This window comes from Schistocerca serialis, chromosome 5 (genome assembly GCF_023864345.2).
Source record: "Schistocerca serialis cubense isolate TAMUIC-IGC-003099 chromosome 5, iqSchSeri2.2, whole genome shotgun sequence".
Classification (NCBI taxonomy): Eukaryota; Metazoa; Arthropoda; class Insecta; order Orthoptera; family Acrididae; genus Schistocerca; species Schistocerca serialis.
In genome coordinates, this window is record NC_064642.1 from 715,344,188 (window position 1) to 715,364,230 (window position 20,043).

The following is a 20,043-nucleotide window of genomic DNA, read 5'->3' on the forward strand; positions in this document are numbered from 1 at the left end:
TGCGAATAACTTGTCTTGAGCAATTTTTTGGTGAGGGGTTTTAATTTCGCGTCAAGCAGCTCTGGTTCGCAGATGTTTCTTCCTCTATCCGCCAATCTTTTTATGATGCCTCGCTTTTGTTGTAGGTGGTGATTCCAATCCGGTGTAGCTAACGGTCTGTGTGACTGCGTTTTCGGTAAACTGTGTGTCCCAAGCTATCATCGTCGTCCTTGAAAACAAGCAAATCAAGAAAATTTAATCTTCCGCTGCCGCCTCCTCCCCCTCCTCCTCCATGGTAAACAAAAAAATGATTCAGATGGCTCTGAGCACTATGGGACTTAACTTGTGAGGTCATCAGTCCCCTAGAACTTAGAACTACTTAAACCAAACTAATTTAAGGGCAGCACACACATCCATTCCCGAGGTAGGATTCGAACCTGCGACCGTAGCAGTCGCGCGGTTCCAGACTGAAGCGCCTAGAACCGCTCGGCCACGCTGGCCGGCACGGCAAACAATTTTCGGATTAAACCCGTTGAGGTGCTTGTGAAAACCATGTAGTTCCTCTCTGCCATGCCTTCACAAAACAAACAACATTCACGTAGACGAACTAAACATTCGATTTCCCGTTGGCAGTTTTCAGTGCGTGCTCTCCGAATTTTTCCTTAAAGAAACTCGCTGTAACTAGGCTTAAGAGCCTCCCCATAGTCACACCATCCGTCTATTCATAGAACTCATCGTTCCATGCGAAATACATGGTCGAGAGGGAATATTTAAACAGTTGTGCAATATATGGAGGAAAATCCGATTTGGCTGTTACAATGCCTCATGCAGAGGAACCATAGCAAATAGCAATACAACGTGAAAAACAACTGTCTGCCGGCTCGGCCACTATTACGATTAATTTACTGATGAAACGTATTGAACTCCTGCTTGCTTCGCATACAGGATACCACTACATTCATTCATTTCGGTAGCACTCTAGTACTGGGAGCCACAAGCGGACACCTTAAAAAGCTGTACAGAGGGGCCGCAGAGATTGTTAAACAAGTGAAATTGGACGACACATGAATCCCGGTGCTGAAGAAAATGTTTACTAGTTTTCCACCATGGGGTGTTAGAAATGCGGAGGACGGCAACGGACAACGGCTAACTGCGCTCGGGTATTCACAGCTTGAGTCGTCACAACACTGTGCGGGACCACGCATATAAGTAATTTTGCTACACTCAGTAGCGAGCCTGGGTGTGAATCAGACACTCAAAGACACTACGACCCCCTTGAAAATATCTTCAGCAGATGGGAACGAAAAGTTGGGTTTTAATCTGAAACAAGCACATAAAAAAGGTTTTCTACCACCCCGGTTCCCAGAACTCCTCAAGATAGACTTTGAATGTGGCTAGTGTATCACAGACACAGTCCCTTGGACTGTTCAGAGATGTCACTAAACCCGCCCAAAGATGTTGACAAACATGCATGAACACTGCCTATTAGACGGAGGGGGTCCGACAGCCGATCAGTTCCAGTCATTCCACCAGGAAGGACGTACACGGCTCGTGTCTGTAGTTCAACCACGCCTAGACGGTCAATACCGCGGTTCGATCGCGTCCGCATTCTTACTTTGTGCCAGTAAGGGTTCTCAACAAGGGAAGTGTCCAGGCGTCTCGGTGTGAACCAAAACTATGTTGTTCGGACATGGAGGAGATAACAGAGAGACAGGAACTGTCGATGACATGCCTCGCTCAGGCCGCCCAAGAGCTACTACTGCAGTGGACGACCGCTACCTACGGGTTACGGCTCGGAAGAACACTGACAGTAACGCCACCATATTGAGTAATGCTTTTCGTGTAGCCACAGGACGTCGTGTTACGACTCAAACTGTGCGCAATAGGCTGCATGATGCACAACTTCACCCGCGACGTCCATGGCGAGGTCCATCTTTGCAACCACAACACCATGCAGCGCAGTACAGATTGGCCCAACAACATGCCCAATGGACCGCTCAGGACTGGAATCACGTATTCTTCACCGATGAGTGTCTCATATGCCTTCAACCACACAAAGGTGGGAGACGTGTTTGGAGGCAACCCGGTCAGGTTGAACGCCTTAGACACACTGTCCAGCGAGTGCAACAAGGTGGAGGTTCCCTGCTTTGGGGTGGCATTATGTACGCCGACGTACGCCGACGTACGCCGACGTACGCCTGCCATCCTCCGACCGATAGTGCAGCCATATCGGCAGAATTTTGGCGTGGAATTAGTCTTCATGGACGACAATGTGCGCCCCCCATCTTGCACATCTTGTCAATAACTGCATTCAGGATAACCACATCGCTGAACTAGAGTGACCAGCATGTTCTCCAGGCATGAACCCTATCGAACACGCCTGGAATAGATTGAAAAGAGTTGTTTATACACGACGTGACCCACCGACCACTCTGAAGGATCTACGCCGAATCGCCGTTGAGGAGTGGGACAATCTGGACCAACAGTGCCTTGATGAACTTCTTGATAGAATGCCACGACGAATACAGGCATGCATCAAAGCAAGAGGACGTACAACTGGGTATTAGAGGTACCGGTGTGTACAGAAATCTAGACCACCAACTCTGAAGGCCTCGCTGTATGGTGGTACAACATGCAATGTGTGGTTTTCGTGAGCAATAAAAAGCGCGGAAAAGATTTTTATGTTGATCTCTATTCCAATTTTCTGTACAGGTTCCGGAACTCACGGAACCGACGTGATGCAGAACTTTTTTTGATGTGTGTACATTCGACCACGGCATAACAGCCCGGAATATTCTATTAATTGTGAAATTTTTGGCCGTCGAAGTTTAAATTTCATATTTTAATAATAACATTAGAATTTGTTTAATTTAATAAAATGTATCACATTTTATTGCAGTAAAAATCATTTGTTTATTTGACAAGAAGGTAGCAACGTCAAAGGACTTAAGGGACTGCAGGAAGACCTACAGCGAATTGATTAATAACGCTGAGACAGGCAGTTGATCCTGAAGGTAAATAAATATAACATACTGCTTAAACATGGGAGAATAAATTCACTATTGTAAAACTGCATCATTGACGTCAAACTGCTGGAAACAGTATCTGCCATAAAATATCTACGAGCAATTATCTGGAGCGACCTTAAATGGAATCACCAGATAAAACAAGTAGAAGGAAAGATGAAAGATAGATTCATAGCAAGAGCCTTAAGAAAATGCAACTCATTTACGAACGAACTGACTTTCGAGGCGCTTGTTCGATCGATTGAGTATTGCTCATCAATCTGCGACCACTGTCAGGCAGAATTGATTGAGAGAAGAGCCAACGAAGAGCGGCGCGTTTCGCCACGGGATCGCTTAGTTGGCGCGAGAGCGTTACGAAGATGCTCAACGAACCCCACTCGCAGACGCTGCAAGAGAAGCGGTGTGCTTTACTGAGGGGTTCATTAACGAAATTTCGAGAGAGTATTTTACTGGAAGAGTCGGACAACAAATTACTTCTTCCCACAAACGTCTCGCGAAATGACCACAACTAGAAAATTCGAGATATATTAACTAATACAGAGGATTACCAATCATCACGCGCCATTCGCGAATCGAACAGGGGAAAGGAGGGCGGGAACAGGATTCAGATAATAGTACCATAAGTAGCATCCGGCATACACCGTGATATGGTTTACAGAGTGTAGTTGCAAGTGTGTCAATGTATCGGTGAATAGTGCAGTGTTTTCATTTAATGACAAAGGAACTGCAGTTTACAAAAGTATGGACCATGGAAAGCATACGTCCAGGAAGGACAGATCATGACGTCCCCCGCCTTTGCATCGGCACACCAGGTATTAACACGTGCAGGAAGATCCTCGATGCCTTGTTCCTGGAGAGAACTTATATGAGCAAAGCCCAGTGCAGAGGACGTAGCTCGTCTATGGCATACAGCTGTACAACGCTTTGTTTATTACTATGTAATACTTTCGACCTTCATTTGTAGGAGTAGGATATTACGTCCAAAGTTTCTCGCAAAGCTCTGAGAAACACTGTTTCCACTGTTTGGTTGATGTGCTATTGCGTGCGACTGCAGACCTAATGCGGTAGATTTATCACAAAATCTGGAGACCGCAATCTAGTGCGCACAAAACAGCTTCCATTTGAATAATTATCTGGTGAATGTAAAACTGAATCTAAGTTTCGGATGCAGATTTGTTCATCATAATTGGAATCCAAAATATCTATACGTCATCTTGCACCGAACAATGTCCCTCAAGCAACATCACCTGAAGCTAGCGCAGAAGTTTGAGACTCTTAACAGCATCCTCCGTAAGTTATATGGAACTACCTTTGAATCCTCAGCAACCACCCTGCGTTCTTCTGCCTTGGGTTTGGTATGTTCTCAAGCGTTGATTATTGAGCACCTGTCTGGATGAACAGCAACCATAAGAAGTATTTGGAGGCGTAACTGAATAGTACCATGCGCGTAATATCTGGCGCTGTCAGATCCACCCCAGTTCAATGGCTTCTGCTGTTAATACGTATTGCGTCACCTGATTGGCGCACATCTACAGCTCTCTTGATGGAATTAAACAAGACGACCTGGAATCCTAATCTATATACGCATTGGGACGTACCACTGTTAAACTATAAAATGCTTCAATTACGACGTCCTCCTTTGCCTGTTGCTTCTTGCTATGTTTTAAACTTTTTTCTGCTAGTTATATGTTTGCTTGTATTCGTTAAGGATGTAGACAGGGTTAGAAGTTCTTAAAACTTTATTGACTAATGTTTCGTATTTTTAAGATTCATTCATATGGAGTATACCATAAATCTTAAAATGTGTTAAAACTGCGATTTACTACGTTGGGCTCTGGTGGATCAAAGCGCTCCAATGCAACTGATGTAATCCTGTAATAGTTATCGACGGATAGTCTTTGATAGTATCACCGGGGGCATAAGTATCAAATAAAATTCTATTTTCAACAAGGTTTGTCTTCGTTATATCATTCGTTTATGGAAAACAGTCTGCAAGCACGTGTTTGCCTCGTGTCTGCCTATCGTATCATTTCGTTTTTTACGATGTAAAATATGAGTGTTTGAAAATGGCAGATGCACTTATACGGATATAAAATGTTCAGAAAGTAATCCCAATCGTGCAAAAAACGCCTCGATTCGTAAGCGTAACGGAGAAAAAGGCCAACTGTTCGGTGCCCAATAAAGGTTTGTTCTACTTCAATATTAAACAACACAAGTTGAAACTTTACACGCTTGTTTTTTCGAAACATTTTCCACGTTAGTGGGAGCTGTACCTCGTGAAATATACATGCAGTTATATTATACCTTTTGGAAACTTTAAGTCGGCGTTTTCTGCTGCAGTACGTGGGATGTTTGCGATACATTTTAATTTCGAGTTTTGGTGCACGCTCTTAGATTTGTTAAACACAGTTTTTTTGAAATATCCCTACGTACTAAGTTAGAAAATATCAATTTCAAACCCGTTTCTGAAATGATGTTCTAGGTTGAAAATAGTGGCGTTCAGTGCTCCCACCAACCGTCCTCGCAATCTGCGACGGTATTTCATCGATGTGTAGTGTCCTCTGGGTTCAAGGCTTCTTACTTACGCAATACTATCTTCAGGGTGTACAATGAAGTTCTAAACTCAGTTCTGCAATTTGTTTCTTATTGCAAAGATCATGATTGTCGGTTCCAAAATCGAGCTGTTTAAAATAGAGCATCGCATCGTTTGATTTTATTCCGTTTTTCATTTGTTTAAAAATAAGAACACGGATTACCTCTGTATTCTTATGCCTGTTAGGTACATGCTTCCTCGCAGCTTTAAGTTGCTGCAGGCGAGAAAGTAGTCTCCTACAGAGCTGCTACAACAATGAGGCGTTGCCAGAGACGTTTATATAATCGCGTTACGTGATTGGTTGAGAAAGGCGCGCGAACCCGCTGCTCCCGGCCCACTGCAACTGTCAGGGACGTTAAGCCGGCTCGGTTGCAGTGACGTGTGCTGTGCTGTACTGACCTGGTCCGGAGACGAGGACGAGCAGCGAGCAGGGCACGAGCAGCAGCCCGGCGAGCAGCAGCAGGCACTGGCGCCTGCGCGCCGCCCACCACACCACCATGGCCGCCCGCCGACCGTCACACGCGACCACCCTGGCGGGCGCCGCCCACCGCCGCCGCCACCATGCTGCCTGCCGGACACACAACACCACACATATACTACCCGCAAACCACTGTACACTCCATTACAAGCTCAAAGAAAGTAACCGCGACACTTGTTCTGAATTGTGAACTTACATGAAGCAACAGATAGATCACTCGTGTGGTAAAAATGAGAAGGTAGACGCATCACGAAGAACTTATCCGAATGGGACGGAAATCGGTAGATGTGATGCACATGTACAGACAAATGAGTACAGTTTACGCGAGAGAAAGACCTTTACAGATTGATCAAGTCAATAACGGTCTACCTTTGGCCTCTATACGAGCAGTTATTCGCTCCGCATTGATTGACAGTTGTTGGATGATGTCCTCAGTGATTTCGTGCCAAATTACGTCCAAATGACGCGTTAGGTCGTCAAAATCCTGAGGTGGTTGGAGGGTCCTGCGCTTAAAGCTCCCAAATGTTCTCATTTAGGGTCAGATCTGCCGACCTTGCTGGCCAACGTGGGATTTTGCGAGAACGAACACAAGCAACAGAAACTTTCGCTGTGTGCGGTCGGGCATTATCTTGCTGAAATGTAAGCCCAGAATAGCTTCTCACGAGGGGCAACAAAACTGGGCGTAGAATATCGTCGACCTACTGCTGTGCTGTAGGGTGTCGAGGATAGATAGATAGATCACTCGTGTGGTAAAAATGAGAAGGTAGACGCATCACGAAGAACTTATCCGAATGGGAGGGAAATCGGTAGATGTGATGCACATGTACAGACAAATGAGTACAGTTTACTCGAGAGAAAGACCTTTACAGATTGATCAAGTCAATAACGGTCTACCTTTGGCCTCTATACGAGCAGTTATTCGCTCCGCATTGATTGACAGTTGTTGGATGATGTCCTCAGTGATTTCGTGCCAAATTACGTCCAAATGACGCGTTAGGTCGTCAAAATCCTGAGGTGGTTGGAGGGTCCTGCGCTTAAACCTCCCAAATGTTCTCGTTTAGGGACAGATCTGCCGACCTTGCTGGCCAACGTAGGATTTTGCGAGAACGAACACAAGGAACAGAAACTTTCGCTGTGTGCGGTCGGGCATTATCTTGCTGAAATGTAAGCCCAGAATAGCTTCTCACGAGGGGCAACAAAACTGGGCGTAGAATATCGTCGACCTACTGCTGTGCTGTAGGGTGTCGAGGATGACAACCGAAGGGGTCCCCTGCGAAATGAAGTGGCACTCCAGACCGTCAGTCCCGGCTATCGGGCCGTATGGTTAACGACAGTCTCTTTGGTGTCTCAACGCTGTCCGGTACGTCTCCAAACACTTCTTCGGCCTAGAATCTCATTTAGTGAAGTGAAAAAAAAAATGAAATGATCGTATGACAATGTTGGCCGGGAGGCCCCATGCGGGGACGTTCGGCCGCCGTGTTGCAAGTCTTTTTAGTTGACGCCACTTCGGCGACTTGCGAGTCAATGATAATGAAAGACACACAACACCAAGTCATCACGAGGTAGAGAAAATACCTGACCTCGCCGGGAATCTGACTCGGGACACCGTGCGGGGAAGCGTGAACGCTACCGCAAGACCACGAGCTGCGAACTTAGTGAAATGAAACTGCCTTTGGTGATGAGTACCACTTCGAACTGAGCCCCGATGGCCAACGAAGACGCGTCCAGACGCCGCGGACAGCAGTGGAATACCAATCTGGCTATCCCCTGCAATACGGCCTAACAACCAGAAATAATGGTCTAGGGGACTTTTTTATTTCATAGCAGGACCCCCTTTGGTTCTCAACCACGGCACCCTACAGCACAGCGTTAAGTCTACTGATATTCTACGCCCCGTTTTGTTGACCTTCGTGGCAAGCCGTCCTGGGCTTATATTTTAGGAAGATAATGCCCGCCCACACATAGCGAGAGTTTCTGCTGCGTGTCTTCGTACTTGCCAAACACTATCCTAGCCAGTAATATCGCCGGATCTCTCTCCAATTGAGAAAATTTCGTGCGCTATGGACCAGCTCGAGATTTTGACGATCTAACGCGCCAGTTGGACAGAATTTGGTATGATATTCCATAGGAAGTCACCTAACAACTACAAATCAATGTCAAGCCGAATACCTGTTGTTTAAGGGCCAGAGGTGGAGCAATGTGTTATCTACTTGTTCAATTTTTAAAGCTCTCCTGATTAACTCATCCGTTTTTCTGAAATTGTAATCATTTGTTTGTTCATGTTCACCACATCTACCGATTTCTGTCCCATTCGGATAATCCCTTCGTGAGGCGACTTTTCTTTTGGCTTAGAATGTATTTTAGCCTGACAGTTGGCACCAGTTTCAATGTTTGCTGAAGTTCTGGACCCACTATAGACTATTTCAATTCAGTATTTCACTCGAATTAGTCTAGTTCAGCGTCCTTGGGGTTTTATTCCTTTAATGAGTCGTCTTCTAGTGGTCATTTTCGTTTACACATCACGGTCAAAATTGGGTGTGGTGTGATTTCTGTCTGTTGTAAGGTTTGGCACCTAAATAGTGGAAGTAATGTTATGAGGGACTACCCTTTTTATGAGAAAAAATAAAATGTAAGAAAACTCAATGATAATAGGCTGAACTATAGTCCGCGTCACATGCGAAGACTATAGTTTTCAGCCGTTCTGTGCATCCCCTTTATTATCCACTGGCATCCAATGAGATTCATTCTCTTTCCGAGCGGCTAGCCGCAAATTACGGCTACAGAGCGACAATCTCTCTCCTGCAGCCTGCCCTGTTGCCATAGTTCGCGACAATGCAGTTTCATTCGAAGAGCAATCGAATTGGGTCATCAACTGTATGTTTTTTGTGTCAGTGTACCTGTAAACAAGTCAGTGCGATTTCCAAATAAATGTCCGGTGACCGCAAGCAAGCCAGGGTGATTATTTCTCATTTTTTTTTAATGTGAATGTGGAAGCTGGACTACTCTTCTTGACATTTTGAAGACACGTGAACGGACTGCAGAAGCATGGGGTGTCGGCAAGAAAACTGTATAGCTAATTGTGAATGGAAGTGTCAGAGCTGTAGAAACGTTAGGAAAGACTGGTTTCGTGTCGCCCGAAAAGCACATATCCCAAAAAACTTAACACAAATGTATTGTTTTGAAAAGAATGTTCTACGATGCTCCACGGTTGAAATGCATATAAACGGTGCATATCTGACGTCACAGACTTGTTACACATATGTGTGAGGTAACTGGTTTCGAAGGCAACGCTTCGTCAATGCAAAGAATTTTACAAGATACTACTTTCAAACGTGTTTGAAGAAATGATGGAAGTATGATTTTGATCGGAAAAAATGACATAGCTGTAGCACGACAGTCCCGAGAAAGATGAACGAAATAAGGGAAGAAGGTAGAGCAACAGCGTATTACCTTGATGAAATATGGGTGAATCAGAATTATTCCAGGAGAAGCTGCTAGAAAATAATGATGGCACTGGCGATTCCCGTAGAAAAAGGTTCTCGGATAATTAATCTGCATGCTGGCTCTTTTGGTTTTGTTCTTGAGAACAAATTTTGTCATTAGGTGTAAGAAAGAACGGCAGTGACTATCAGTCAGAAATAAAGGCTCTCACTTTCAATAAACAGTTCGCTGAAGATTTCTTTCCATACCTTGTTGCAAGGTCAGCCAGTGTAATGAAGAATGTCGGCCACCATTCATGTGTTCAGATGAAACACCAAGCACAAACACCAGGAAAGCGGATATTGTGCTCTGGCTTAAAAATAAAAATATTCCGCGCGGTATAGACCAGACTCGTTGCGAACGCGAGCAGGTCGTTAATTTTTGCAAGTCACGCGACAGAACGGGCGCACTTGACCGACTAGCACGTAAATGTGCTCACACAGCTTTGCCTAAACTCCCGTAAAGGCGCTATGTGGCGGAAAAGAACGAAACATTCAGGACAGCAGACAGTGAATCGCTTACGCACGAAGCAATATCCAGCATCACCCCTCCAGCGTGGGCAAGACTGTCAAAGGAGAAGCAGCTAGCTATTTAGTTGTGAAATCTAAACTTTCCCAGCGTGTACTATGCTCTAATAACTCGCCAGAACGGGGCCGGATCAATTCGTCTAAAGCTCCGATATTTCGACAGGAACCCCATGTCATTTTCGAGGCCCGAATTGTAAAATGTGGAAGTACCAGGGAGAATTACCTGTCGAGATATTTGAGTTTTTCGACGTTATCGGACAGCCGTCCGCCGAGTTATTCGACGATGGGTAGTAGTTCGCTTGTTGCATGGCTAATAGATGCAGTATCTGATTTTACCTTCTAAAGAGTTCGTTTACTCTTACAATGCTCTTTGGCAGCAAAGAATACAACATACCAGCCATTTTTTGCTATCGTTTCGGCCTACTATGGACCACGAAGATTTCTATCTCTTCCTTCATCGTGTTTTCCTCTTTTGTCAGTAGATTTTAATTTTGGCTGACCATTTGCAGGCAGGACGTGGAACTGGCGTAGTAAGCGAAATAATGTTTTTAGTAACTTTGACTTTTTCTCTGAATACTTCTCGATTCTGAATATCATCAAATGAAATTCAGCTTCCTGTAAATCCTTTTTAACTTGGCTTGCCCATTTTGAATACGATTATGTTTTTGAAATTTATGAATGTAAGCGATGAGTAAGTCTTTGCGGGTTCACTCTTTCCAGATGACCAAAAAACATCATTCTCCGCTTCCTCATGCTGGTAACAACGTCTTCTGTATGTTCGTGTAATTCACAGTTGTGTGTTTGACGGAAATGTCCGTTATCTTTGATAGGGCCAAGGATTTTCCTCAAAATTTTCCGGCCTTTTATTTCAAGTTTTCGTAGTGGTCTTTTCTTCATTTTTAAACATTCTGATGCATTCAAAGCAGACGGTCTAATTACGATGTTATATTGACAAAGTTTTAGGTTTAAAGACAGGCTTTTGCTTTTGTATAAGTCTTTGCACAGATGAAAAGCACCTAGTTTAGAATACCTACTTTCTACAGCTGCATTTTCTGTACCATCAGGTGTAATTATTTTTCCAAGATATTTAAATTTCTTCGACTGCTTGATTTTCTCTTGTTGTATTTCAATATGAGGAAGGGCGTGTCTGATGTTTGTGATGAATTCAGTTTTGTTAAATGCTATTTTTAGGCCAGTCCTAGCAGCAATTGATTGTACGCTGGACACTTTAACCTTAGCCATTCACACACACACACACACACACACACACACACACACACACACACACAATTTTAGAAAGATTATAGAGTAGGAGGAATTGTCAAGCATATAATGACTTCAGTTTGTGTCTGAAGTTAATTTTGTTGCCATTTTGTATTTACTTAAAATACATTTCGAATCACACTAAAATGAGAAATATTTTAATCAGTTACGATGACTTTGTCGTTAAACAATCGTCTTCTTGACAAAAATTGTACCTGACGTGGTCAAAAAGCTGTCAGCTGTTCTTGCCTCCGACATGAGCCGGTTTGTTGTGGAGCAGCAGACGCAACTTCGTCAACACGTCCCATACACACGCCCGATCGAAATCTGTTTTAAAATGTATTACTATACTCCTAGATCGAACGTATAATACGATGTACCATAGGCAAACGAACCTCATTGTTGCCCGCAGCAACTGGGTTCGGCAACGCGAACTTTGCCGTTCTCTGCCGCCGCGCTTGCGCATACCTCATCCCCTCCATGCTTCCCTATCGTTCCGCCTCTGTGCGGAAGCGCCTCTACATCACGCAGTGAGCAAAGCTAAACCTTAGCGGATGGCCTTGTCTAATGTCTTGTGATAAATTCTCTATATTCTTAAGAACTGAGAGACAAGGCAAACTTGTTAACACACTTCGAAAGGCGCACATTTATTTGCTCTAGAAAATATACCCTTAAAAACACACAAAAATCTTCTAAAACACAGTAAACTGCACCTTTATAGTATTTACACTCCTGGAAATGGAAAAAAGAACACATTGACACCGGTGTGTCAGACCCACCATACTTGCTCCGGACACTGCGAGAGGGCTGTACAAGCAATGATCACACGCACGGCACAGCGGACACACCAGGAACCGCGGTGTTGGCCGTCGAATGGCGCTAGCTGCGCAGCATTTGTGCATCGCCGCCGTCAGTGTCAGCCAGTTTGCCGTGGCATACGGAGCACCATCGCAGTCTTTAACACTGGTAGCATGCCGCGACAGCGTGGACGTGAACCGTATGTGCAGTTGACGGACTTTGAGCGAGGGCGTATAGTGGGCATGCGGGAGGCCGGGTGGACGTACCGCCGAATTGCTCAACACGTGGGGCGTGAGGTCTCCACAGTACATCGATGTTGTCGCCAGTGGTCGGCGGAAGGTGCACGTGCCTGTCGACCTGGGACCGGACCGCAGCGACGCACGGATGCACGCCAAGACCGTAGGATCCTACGCAGTGCCGTAGGGGACCGTACCGCCACTTCCCAGCAAATTAGGGACACTGTTGCTCCTGGGGTATCGGCGAGGACCATTCGCAACCGTCTCCATGAAGCTGGGCTACGGTCCCGCACACCGTTAGGCCGTCTTCCGCTCACGCCCCAACATCGTGCAGCCCGCCTCCAGTGGTGTCGCGACAGGCGTGAATGGAGGGACGAATGGAGACGTGTCGTCTTCAGCGATGAGAGTCGCTTCTGCCTTGGTGCCAATGATGGTCGTATGCGTGTTTGGCGCCGTGCAGGTGAGCGCCACAATCAGGACTGCATACGACCGAGGCACACAGGGCCAACACCCGGCATCATGGTGTGGGGAGCGATCTCCTACACTGGCCGTACACCACTGGTGATCGTCGAGGGGACACTGAATAGTGCACGGTACATCCAAACCGTCATCGAACCCATCGTTCTACCATTCCTAGACCGGCAAGGGAACTTGCTGTTCCAACAGGACAATGCACGTCCGCATGTATCCCGTGCCACCCAACGTGCTCTAGAAGGTGTAAGTCAACTACCCTGGCCAGCAAGATCTCCGAATCTGTCCCCCATTGAGCATGTTTGGGACTGGATGAAGCGTCGTCTCAAGCGGGCTGCACGTCCAGCACGAACGCTGGTCCAACTGAGGCGCCAGGTGGAAATGGCATGGCAAGCCGTTCCACAGGACTACATCCAGCATCTCAACGATCGTCTCCATGGGAGAATAGCAGCCTGCATTGCTGCGAAAGGTGGATATACACTGTACTAGTGCCGACATTGTGCATGTTCTGTTGCCTGTGTCTATGTGCCTGTGGTTCTGTCAGTGTGATCATGTGATGTATCTGACCCCAGGAATGTGTCAATAAAGTTTCCCCTTCCTGGGACAATGAATTCACGGTGTTCTTATTTCAATTTCCAGGAGTGTATATTGTTTGCTTGCTTGCTGTACGCTAAACATCAAATACTTTTCCTCTTCAAAAATTCTGAATTTTCCAATGCTGAAATAATTTTCATTAAAACACGTGCATCTATTTACGTTCTTATTTATGCATAGTGTAGACTTTTTCTCTGTCAAACGTACACACCTTTCTGCTTAAGATATTTCGTCTCTTGCACGAAAACAGTAGTACAGAAAATACCAGGGCAACGTGCAATCTTTCCTGTGCGTCACGAATACAAAGCAAACAACACCAAGATTAAGAAGCCACGAAAGCACACAATTCGTAACAGGAGTGAGCTCGGCCAGAACACATTTAACGTCCGATCTTATAGACGCCGCCATAGTCCTTTGTTTCTGCGCATGCGCAGCGTACTCTGTAATGACCACCGTCGACACAATCGATTATAGATCATTTGACGTCATACACTCGCGACGTGGTTGACCTGATATACAAGGCAAACACTAAATACGCACGCACTTCTAATACTCTATTTTGATCAGAGTGTCTCGTGTAAAACGGGCTCAATAGATAAAGCAGCAGAATGCATCACCTACAGGCAACCGTGATTATTTCAGATACATAATTCCACGGTTAGGGACAGTAAACCCGTCCTTCCACGGGACGAGGCAGCTGACGTTGACTAGACGTTGAAGGGTCATCCAACCTCACGGGAGATTTGCGATCTCAGCGCTCTCCAGCGGCGGTTGTCGGCTTTATTTGGCTCGCAAACCAACAGTTTCTTTACGAAAACTGACGCGCGTCATAACAGGTGCTTAACTGTTAGCGATAGTAGAAGAGCGGAGAAAATCGCTAAGAGGATTTGAGACTTGATGGCTTGAGCAGCGAATTGCTGGTAGAAACACACTACATAATGCTGTACAATGATCTGAGAGACTATTAGTAGTTATTCGTTAACTCAATTGAATTTTCACCCCCCTTTCGGTTTTAAATGGAATACAATTAAGCTACAGCCACTAAAGTCAGTTTGCTCATGTACAATAATCCATATTCTCGATGCTGCACTAGATATCAACGCAGTGAAATAACTAAGTGTAGGCTTCCACGGCCGTTGTCAATAAATTCTGGGCTGTTGATTGCATTGCCAATATACAAATTTGTCCGATATTTCGGCCACTATTGCAAGTTGTCTTCCTCAGGGCTTTGTGCTGTGCTGACTGCTGAATGAGAAAAACTTCAGGTCTTATTAGTAGCAGGCGAAGCTGTTTACGTAATTTGTTAGGATACTTTATAGGAGGAGTCGTGGTAGGAGTTCTTTATTGGTCTTTTCATTATTCCTTGGCATTGGTGGAAACAGGCGACTCAGAAATAATGTGAACACCAATAAAGCACGTTTTTATCCACCAATGACAAGGGATAATACGAGGATTGGAACGTAAATAGTGGCAACTATTTATTTACAACTCGTACAAAATAGATACGTGCTTCAGTTTCACTGCCCTTCGAAGTAGTACGAAAGGTACTACGGAAACAAAGAAAGCTTCATCATAGGTTTAAGAGTAGTCGAATCATAGCTGATAAGGAAAAGCTGAACGAAGCGAAAAAGAGCGTAAAGAGAGCAATGAGAGAAGCATTCAACGAATTCGAACATAAAACACTGGCAAACAATCTAAACAAGAACCCTAAAAAGTTTTGGTCATATGTAAAATCGGTAAGCGGATCTAAATCCCCTATTCAGTCACTCGTTGACCACGATGGCACCGAAACAGAGGACGACCGAAGAAAGGCAGAAATACTGAATTCAGTGTTCCGAAACTGTTTCACTGCGGAAAATCGTAACACGGTCCCTGACTTCAGCCGTCGCACGGACGCCAAAATGGAAAATATTGAAATAAACGATATCGGAATTGAAAAACAACTGCTATCACTTAGTAGCGGAAAAGCATCCGGACCAGACGAGATACCCTTAAGATTCTACAGTGATTATGCTAAAGAACTTGCCCCCTTTCTATCAGCAATTTATCGTAGATCGCTGGAAGAACGTAAAGTACCTAGCGACTGGAAGAAAGCGCAGGTCGTTCCCATTTTCAAGAAGGGTCATAAATCAGATGCGAATAATTATAGGCCTATTTCGCTTACGTCAATCTGTTGTAGAATAATGGAACATGTTTTGTGTTCTCGTATTATGACGTTCTTAGATAATACAAATCTCCATCATAACCAACATGGATTCCGCAAACAGAGATCATGTGAAACTCAGCTCCCCCTATTTGCCCAAGAAATTCACAGTGCCGTAGACACTGGCGAGCAGATTGATGCCGTATTCCTGGACTTCAGGAAGGCATTTGATACGGTTCCGCACTTACGTTTAGTGAAAAAAATACGAGCTTACGGAATATTGGACCAGGTTTGTGATTGGATTCAGGATTTCCTAGAAGAAAGAACACAACATGTCATTCTTAACGGTTCAAAATCTGCAGATGTAGAGGTAATTTCGGGAGTACCGCAGGGAAGCGTGATAGGACCTTTATTGTTTACAATATACATAAATGACTTAGTTGACAACATCGGTAGCTCCGTGAGGCTATTTGCAGATGACACGGTTGTCTACAAGAAAGTAGCAACATCAGAAGACTCGTACGTACTCCAGGAGGACCTGCAGAGGATTAATGCATGGTGCGACAGCTGGCAGCTTTCCCTAAACGTAGATAAATGTAATATAATGCGCATACATAGGGGCAGAAATCCATTCCAGTACGATTATGCCATAGGTGGTAAATCATTGGAAGCGGTAACGACCGTAAAATACTTAGGAGTTACTATCCGGAGCGATCTGAAGTGGAATGATCACATAAAACAAATAGTGGGAAAAGCAGGCGCCAGGTTGAGATTCATAGGAAGAATTCTAAGAAAATGTGACTCATCGACGAAAGAAGTAGCTTACAAAACGCTTGTTCGTCCGATTCTTGAGTATTGCTCATCAGTATGGGACCCTTACCAGGTTGGATTAATAAAAGAGATAGACATGATCCAGCGAAAAGCAGCGCGATTCGTCATGGGGACATTTAGTCAGCGCGAGAGCGTTACGGAGATGCTGAACAAGCTCCAGTGGCGGACACTTCAAGAAAGGCGTTACGCAATACGGAGAGGTTTATTATCGAAATTACGAGAGAGCACATTCCGGGAAGAGATGGGCAACATATTACTACCGCCCACATATATCTCGCGTAATGATCACAACGAAAAGATCCGAGAAATTAGAGCAAATACGGAGACTTACAAGCAGTCGTTCTTCCCACGCACAATTCGTGAATGGAACAGAGAAGGGGGGATCAGATAGTGGTACAATAAGTACCCTCCGCCACACACCGTAAGGTGGCTCGCGGAGTATAGGTGTAGATGTAGAAGTAGTCACCAGCATTGTGTATAACACGTTGCCAGCGATGTGGAATTCGTAGGATATTCTTAACAGTGCCAGCTGTGTTGACAGTTCGGGCGGCGCGGTCTATTGCCCGACGAAACATGCGGTCGTGCAGTATCCTGCTGAAATGTAGGGTTTCTCAGGGATCGAATGAAGGGTACAGCCACGGGTCGTAACACATCTGAAATGTAACGTCCACTGCTCAAAGTGCCGTCAATGCGAACAAGAGGTGACCGAGACGTATAACCAATGGCACCCAATACCATCACGCCGGGTGATACGCCAGTATGGCGATGACTAATACACGCTTCGAATGTGCGTTTACCGCAATGTCGCCGAACACGGATGCGACCATCATGATGATGTAAACAGAACCTGGATTCATCCGAAAAAATGACATTTTGCCATTCGTGCACCCAGGTTCGTCGTTGAGTACACCATCGCATGGGCTCATGTCTGTGATGCAGCGTCAAGGGTAACCGCAGCCATGGTCTCCGAGCTGATGGTCCACGCTGCTGCAAACGACGTCTAACTGTTCGTGCAGATGGTTGTTGTCTTGTAAACGTCCCTATCTGTTGACTCATGGATGGAGACATGGCTGCACGATCCGTTACAGTCATGCGGATAAGATGCCTGTCATCTCGACTGCTGGTGATACGAGGCTGTTGGGATCCAGCACGGCGTTCCGTATTACCCTCCTGAACCCACCGATTCCATATTCTGCTAACAGTCATTTGATCTCGAACGACGCGAGCAGCAATGTGGCGATACGATAAACCGCAATCGCGATAGGCTATAATCCGACCTTTATCAAAGCCGGGAACGTGATGGTACGTATTTCTCCTCCTTACACGAGGCATCACAACAACGTTTCACCAGGAAACGCCGGTCAACTGCTGTTTGTGTGTGAGAAATCGGTTGGAAACTTTCCTCATGTCAGCACGTTGTAGGTGTCACCGCCGGCGCCAACCTTGTGTGAATGCTCTGAAAAGCTAATAACTTGCATATCACAGCATCTTCCTGTCAAATTTCGCGCCTGTAGCACGTCATCTTCGTGGTGGAGCAATTTTAATGGCCAGTAGTGTATTTTGTACGAGTTGTAAATAAATAGTTGCCACTATTAAAGTTCCAACCCTCGTGTAAAGAGCACTAAAGAAAGCTGATCCCCTCCTATCCTGAAGTGTCCTAAAAAATTGCGTTAATAGCTTCCACCGCTACTATAAGATCTGAAGTCTCTCATTCAGCGTTCAGCTCAGCACAAAGCCCTGAGGGCGACCAAACGCAATAGCGACCGAAACGTCGGACAACACTGAAATAACGTACTCCATCACATAGACTTGAAGGTAGAGATTGGTTTATAATCTCATTCGAATAGAAGAGATTTTTTGAAACTGATTACCATCATTCCAAAAGACGGTTACCGGCAAAATAAAAACCAGAGCCAATACATAGACACAGAGACCGCGAGGCAAAAACTGTCACACGCCAGATTATTTCAAACTGCTAAGTGCAGTGGAACGTGGAATTCCGCACTGTTACATTACGAGCTCGTCGTCCACGTGCTTCCCGTGAGAGGAAAAAAACCGAAAGACCGGAAGACTGATGGAAGATAATTTTCAGATTATCACGTACACTATATGAACAAGTTGCTTGGCGGGTGGGATGGCTGTGTAGCGTGGGGGACTACTGACGCTTTGAAGACCAAATCCCAAGCATAGTTCGGGCCGCAACTTTGTTAAAAAGACCTCGCTCGAATACAGGTCGAGCCGCGATTTTCTCGAGGCGTGAGCCACCTACCGCTCGAAAACTGGACTCATTTCTTATGAGAACAATGTACGGACGTCTCGCAACCTGCTCCTTTACTAGAGCTGCCCTCTTAATTTCTAGAATTATTTCGATAGAAACATTACCGAACGGAACAGCTGCCGTCGTGAACGGCTGAGCCAATATGATTGCATTGCCGTACTTTCGTGCTTGTATTCATTAGGTTTTGCTGTAATTCTACTACAATTACGTCACGTTTGTTGAGTGAGCAAGAAATTTTGAAAGCTCAAGATGAAGAAATTACTTAGTACAGTTACTGGGCAATTTCTTCCTCTGGAGTTCACAAAATTTCTTGCTCACTCAACAAACGCGCTTTCTTCTTGGGAGGATAGTTATACTGCCTGTCAAAACATGGAAAAAATCCTGAGCCTTGGACCTTGTTAGTATTTCTCTCGAGGACGCATCAGTTACATATACGTCGGTAACACATTAAATACTAGAACAATAGGTCGGGTTCCTGGATGTAAGTGGTCGGTCTCCAAAGTATTAAGGGACTGAAGAGGTACACTATGATCAAAAGTAACCGGACACCCCCAAAAACATAGTTTTTCATATTGGGTGCACTGTGCTGCCACCTGCTGCCAGGTACTCCATATTACATCAGCAACCTCAGTAGTCATTAGACATCGTGAGGGCAGAATGGGGCGCTCTGCGGAACTCTGACGTTGCCAGGTGACTGGGTGTCACTTGTGTCATACGTCGTACGCGAGATTGCCACACTCCTAAACATCCCTAGGTCCACTGTTTCCGTTGTGATATTGGAGACGTGAAGGGACACGTACAGAACAAAAGCGCACAGACCGACCTCGTCTGTTGACTGACAGAGACGGCCGACAGTTGAAGAGGGTCGTTAAGCGTAATAGGCAGCGATGTAGCCAGGCTATCAAACAGGAATTCCAATCTGCATCAGGATCCACAGGCTGTTGGGCGGAGGTGAGAAAACTTGTGATTTCATGGTCAAGCGGCTGCTCATAAGCCACACACCATGCCGGTAAATGCCAAACGACGCCTCGCTTTGTGTAAGGAGCGTAAACATAGGACGATTGAAGAGTGGGAAAACGTTGTGCGGAGTGACGAATCACGGTACACAATGTGGTTATCCGATGGCAGGGTGTGGTTATGGCGAATGCCCGGTGAATGTCATTTGCCAGCGTGTGTAGTGCCAACAGTAAAATTCGGAGGCAGTGGTGTTGCAGTGTGGTCGTGTTTTTCATGGAGGGGGCTTGCACCCCTTGTTGTTTTGCGTGGCACTATCTCAGCACAGGCCTACATTGATGTTCTAAGCACCTTCTTGTTTCCCACTGTTGAAGAGCAATTCGGGGATGGCG

The 20,043-nt window shown here is 45.4% G+C and overlaps 1 protein-coding gene across 2 annotated transcripts in view; it reads right to left on the reverse strand.

Moving 5' to 3' along the window:
* Positions 1-20,043, reverse strand: part of LOC126480786 (alpha-1,3-mannosyl-glycoprotein 4-beta-N-acetylglucosaminyltransferase A) — an 802,672-nt gene that overhangs the window by 244,652 nt on the left and 537,977 nt on the right. For both annotated transcript variants that reach the window (XM_050104097.1, XM_050104098.1), the window contains one exon: positions 5,998-6,166. In XM_050104097.1, the coding sequence (XP_049960054.1) occupies positions 5,998-6,166 (169 nt within the window). The remainder of the gene's footprint in view (positions 1-5,997; positions 6,167-20,043) is intronic.